Source organism: Lonchura striata, chromosome 7 (genome assembly GCF_046129695.1).
Source record: "Lonchura striata isolate bLonStr1 chromosome 7, bLonStr1.mat, whole genome shotgun sequence".
In the NCBI taxonomy this organism is placed as follows: domain Eukaryota; kingdom Metazoa; phylum Chordata; class Aves; order Passeriformes; family Estrildidae; genus Lonchura; species Lonchura striata.
The window spans coordinates 28,658,124-28,662,500 of record NC_134609.1 but is presented as its reverse complement, the minus strand read 5'-3'; the positions used below and the strand labels follow the sequence as shown (position 1 = coordinate 28,662,500).

Sequence of the window (4,377 nt, the reverse complement as noted above, 5' to 3'; positions counted from 1 at the left end):
TGAGCCCCATCAACCCCACCAAAATCATCGTTTCCCCGGGAAATGCCTCTGACAGTCCCGGATGGGCACGGAGAGCCGCTGCCCGCTGCCCGCAGCCGCGCAAAGGCCGCGCTGCGGGGCCGGAGCCGCGCTGGTGTCCATCGGCTCCTTCCTCTGCCGGGAAAGGGCCAGGAGGGTCCGGAATCGTTTTCTGAGCACTGACCAGAAATAAATGAGCTTTTTTTCCCTTGCCGTTTGATAACATCGTGCTGCCGCGCTGTAAAATGGAAAGACGTATTTACTATGACAACAATATTTTTAATGGGTTGCAAGCGACTTGTCCCAAAGTTGGTACTGCAAACAGCAAAGGCATCGCTCTGTTTGTTGGCGACACAGCCAGCACCGTATTTTGACCCCGAAACTCTGTTTATTTTTCATTTACGACCCATTGCCAGGGTTTTTATCCCAAACGAAAAGAAAACGCGGGATTATCTTTTCGCAAGGCTGAGTTTTATTTTGATTCCTTTGGCCCCAAATCCTGCCTTCGGCGCTATCAACACGTCGATTCGGGCCAATCTGCGGGAAGCGGAGAGCGATCCTATCTGCGAAGAACCTTGCCGGGGGTTTTCCCACGCGTGACGGCCCCGGCCGTGGGCAGAGAGAGGGGCTGGACACGCAGGAGGGGGCGAAGGGAAGGCAGGGGCAGCACCGGGGGGGCGCGGAGGAAGGGGCGGCAGAAGTTCAGGGGAAGCCCTCGGGGAGGGGAGGCGGCGCTCCCGTGGGGAGGGACCCCCGGGACCCCCCCGCTGTCCCCGCGCGGTCCCGGGGGGCTCCCCGGGAGGCTGAGCCGGGCACCGTGACCCCGCCGAGCCGGGGCTACCGAGAGTCCCCCCGCCGCCCATCCCCTTCCCCCGGCGGAGGGAGCCTCTGGATCCCCAAAGAGCCCCGGCGGGATCGTCTCCGTGCCCTGCGCTCACAGACAACCCTTGGATTATTTATTCTGTTGTTTCTATTTTTTTTTCATTTTCACGTTTTGTTGTTTATTTATCTTTTTTTTTTTTTTTTTTTTTTTGTCCGCCCAAAACCACACTTTCAAAATGATAAGGAACGGGTTTTATTGAATTATTTTTTTTTTCCACCACAACATTAAGTTTATAACAATATAGGCTGTTTTAAAAATAGGACCGATCCCTAACAGAAAGCGAGAGGGCAGAGGGTACAACCGAAAGAGGAAAACAAAAATTTAAAATCAAACAAAGAAAAGAAACCAACCAACCCAAACCCTTGGGAAGACAGCAAACAATTGTCAGACAACAGGTGAGCAGACACTAAGACAGAGAGAGAACTAGAGGTGTCCACTCCTCACTTGATTTCTGCCTATTAAAATCCACATACTCAATGGACTTTAGAAGAAAACTGTACATCATATCAAATAAATTAAAATTACCCTAAAGTTGATTGTCCTTCACTTAAAGCGCCCGGCTCACCGAATCTCCCTTATTTATTCGCACAAGCCGGGCCGATGCTAATTCCCATGCCCTGCTCCTCTCTTCTCACTTTCCTTCGCTTTTAATTATTTTTTATTTTATTTTGCACAACATGAAGAAACGCAGTTTTACAATGCTAAAAACCCTTTCCTCACCATTCAAATAAAAGCAGTGCTTTAAGAATCGTAGTACAATATTGCACAGTTCAAAAGTACAATAATATTATTATTAATAATAATAATTAGTATTACAAAAGAAAGCAAAAGGGCACAGACTTCCACCCCTCCCCCCCGCCCCCAGATACCGAAATAACTTTACAAGGAAAGAACCCGAAACAACCCGACAACTAGGAAAACAAGGATTATAAACAAGAATTAAAAATGTCTAAATAAACGATAATAAATAAGGGTCACTCAAAGCGTGCGAGTGTATTTAACCGTTCACTTTGAGGCTGTATTTCTTGCTCGTGAAAGCCTCATGGCAGAAACCAAAAGGTACAAAATGTGGGCAAGCAAAGAGGCAAAGATCTGCTTAAATGAAAAGCCGTGGTCGATGAAGTTTGAGTCACGACAGGATCAGGAGCCTGGACAATTATTTGGAGGCAGAAGGAGAGATCCGAAAGGAACAGAAATTCAGCTTCCCGTTAGCGTTTGGCAAATCTCGAGGAGTGGCCTGGGACCATTCATTTTATTTTATTACTATCATTTTTTCCCCCCTTTTTTTTCCTTTTTTTTTTTTTTTCTATTACTTTTTTTTTTTTTTTTTTTTTTTTTACAAAAATAAAACTAAAGCCACAGAGAGACCATCGCGGTTTTCATCCACGTTTACAAAAGGTGTGACAGCTCCAGGGTTTCTCTACAAGTCCCCTCTTTCATTTCCCTCATTTTCGTTTCCCTCCCCCCCCACACTCTTATTTCTCTTTTTTTTTTTTTTTTTTTCCCCTAAATTTCCGCCACCTTCCTCCTACCACCACCCGCCGAGGGGTCCCCCCCAGCCCCGCACTCGTGTCCCCGCAGTCACGCCGGCCGGGGGACTCGCACGGGGGGCTGCAGTACTTACAGGCGGCCGGGTGCCTTGCGCGCCTCTCCGCGCCCCTCCGCGCAGCGGCGGCCGGGCTCAGACGGGCCGCAGGAGCGGCACGGAGGTGACCACGGGGTGGGAATAGTAGACGGGGTGAGGGAAGGTGAGCAGGGGCTGCGTGCCGGGGGCTCCGCCGCCCCCCGCGCCCCCCTCCGCGCCCGAGTTCTCGTGGTAGAGGATGGGGACGCGCACGATGCGCTGCGCGGCGGCGTGGCTCAGGTTGGCCGCCTCCAGCTCGGCCGCCAGCTGCCGCTTCCACTTGTTGCGGCGGTTCTGGAACCAAATCTTCACCTGGGTCTCTGTCAGGTGCAGCGAGGCGGCCAGGCCGGCGCGCTCCGAGCTGCTCAGGTAGCGCTTCATGTCGAAGGTGGACTCCAGCTGGAAGACCTGCGAGCGGCTGAACACCGTGCGCGTCTTCTTCTTGCGGCACGGCTTCTTCTCCGGGCTCTCCTCCCGCTTCTTCCAGTCCTCCGCGCCTCCCTCCTTCTTCGCCTCCTCCGAGTCGCTCTCCTCCAGGACGATCTCGTCGGGGCTCTTGGAGTCCAGCTCCTTCTGCTCGCCCTCCGCCTTCAGCAGCGGCTCCGGGGAGTCCCGGTCGGTGCCCGAGGCGGGGGACGAGTCCCTCAGCAGGGATTTCTCTGCGGCTGGATGGGGAAGGACGAAGCGGGGCGTGAAGGGGGAGACGAGGGACACAAAGAGACACCTTCACCACCCAGGCCCCGCGTCCCGTCAGGGGGAGCGGGACGAGCCGGCCGGATCCCCGCGCCGCCCCAGCGCCCGCTTCACCCCCCGCCCCGCCGCCCCCGCTCCCCACGGCCGCCGCCCCGCCGGGGAGGGACGGAGGGAAGGAAGAAGTTTTGGGGAGCGGTACCTTCCGTGCGGGGCAGGTGGGCTCCGGCCGGCGTCAGGGCGTAGGGGTACCACCAGGTCTGGGCGCGCTCCAGGCAGTGGGCGCTCAGGGCGAAGCGCGGCGCCGGGATCTCGAAGCGGGGAAAGGCGAGGTCGCCCACCTGCGAGAGGGCGAAGCCGGCGCCGTCCACCGCCGCCTTGCCCGAGGGGGCGAACAGCGCCCGCGGCTGCTTGGGGGGCGCCTTGGGGGGGCCGCCGTTGAGCAGGTTCTTGATGTAGAAGGACTCCTTGGGAGGCGGCGGAGGGGCGCTGGGTGGCTCCTGCCCGGTCTCCGGCATCCTCCGCTGCCCGCCCGGCTCCTGGCCGCCGCTGGCCCCGCAGCCCGCGCCCGGCGCGCAGGTGGCGGCTCCCGGCGGCGCGGGGGACAGGCGCGGCGGGGCGGCGTGGGAGCGCGGCGGCGGGGCCGGCCGGGGGCCCCTCGCATGGGGGGGAGGCAGGGCGGGGGGCCGGGGGGACCCGCGCAGCCCGCGGCACCGGGGGGCTGCTGCGGGCAGGCGGAGAGCCGGGCTCGTCGCTGCCGCCGCCGCCGCCGCCGCCGCCGCTGCTGCTGCGTCAACCTGACGCCGGATGCTAATGATGAAATCAAAATGTCATCCCCGTTCCGCGCGGGGAGCACGCGGCGATTGGGCACGCACAAAGGCGAATGGGATCGGGCGGGAGGCGGCGGGAGGAGAGGGCTCCGCGCAGCCCCTGCTCGCAGCCGCCGCGGCCCCGGCCCGCCCCCCCGCCCCGCGCCGCGCCGCCGTGCCCGGAGGCGGCGGCCGCCCGCCCGTTCGTGGCGTTCACGGAGTCCAATTAGGCAGCGAGCGGGGCCGGGCCGGCGGCACAAAGGGAGCGGCTCGGCGGAGCGCGGCGGGAGCGGCGGCAGGCGAATGGCACGGGCCGCGCCGCTCCTGCCTCAAAACCGCCCCCGCCCCGCCGC

General features: G+C 59.5%; 1 protein-coding gene across 1 annotated transcript; it reads right to left on the bottom strand.

The window, feature by feature from the left end:
- Nucleotides 1-2,459: 2,459 nt before the first annotated feature.
- On the bottom strand, nt 2,460-3,733 carry HMX3 (H6 family homeobox 3). The gene is made up of 2 exons (XM_021526383.2): nt 3,418-3,733; nt 2,460-3,190 (listed from the first exon to the last, which is right to left on the bottom strand). The coding sequence occupies exons 1-2, from the start codon at nt 3,731-3,733 to the stop codon at nt 2,583-2,585; spliced, it is 924 nt and encodes a 307-aa protein (XP_021382058.1). The 3' UTR covers nt 2,460-2,582.
- Between the last annotated feature and the right edge of the window lie 644 nt (nt 3,734-4,377).

What these genes read in the sequence shown, in the direction of transcription:
- HMX3 (XM_021526383.2), bottom strand. Translation starts at nt 3,733, where the DNA reads ATGCCGGAGACCGGGCAGGAGCCACCCAGCGCCCCTCCGCCGCCTCCC. An exon ending in CCACCTGCCCCGCACGGAAG is followed by an intron (nt 3,191 to 3,417) that starts GTACCGCTCCCC and finishes TTCCCCATCCAG; the next exon opens with CCGCAGAGAAATCCCTGCTG.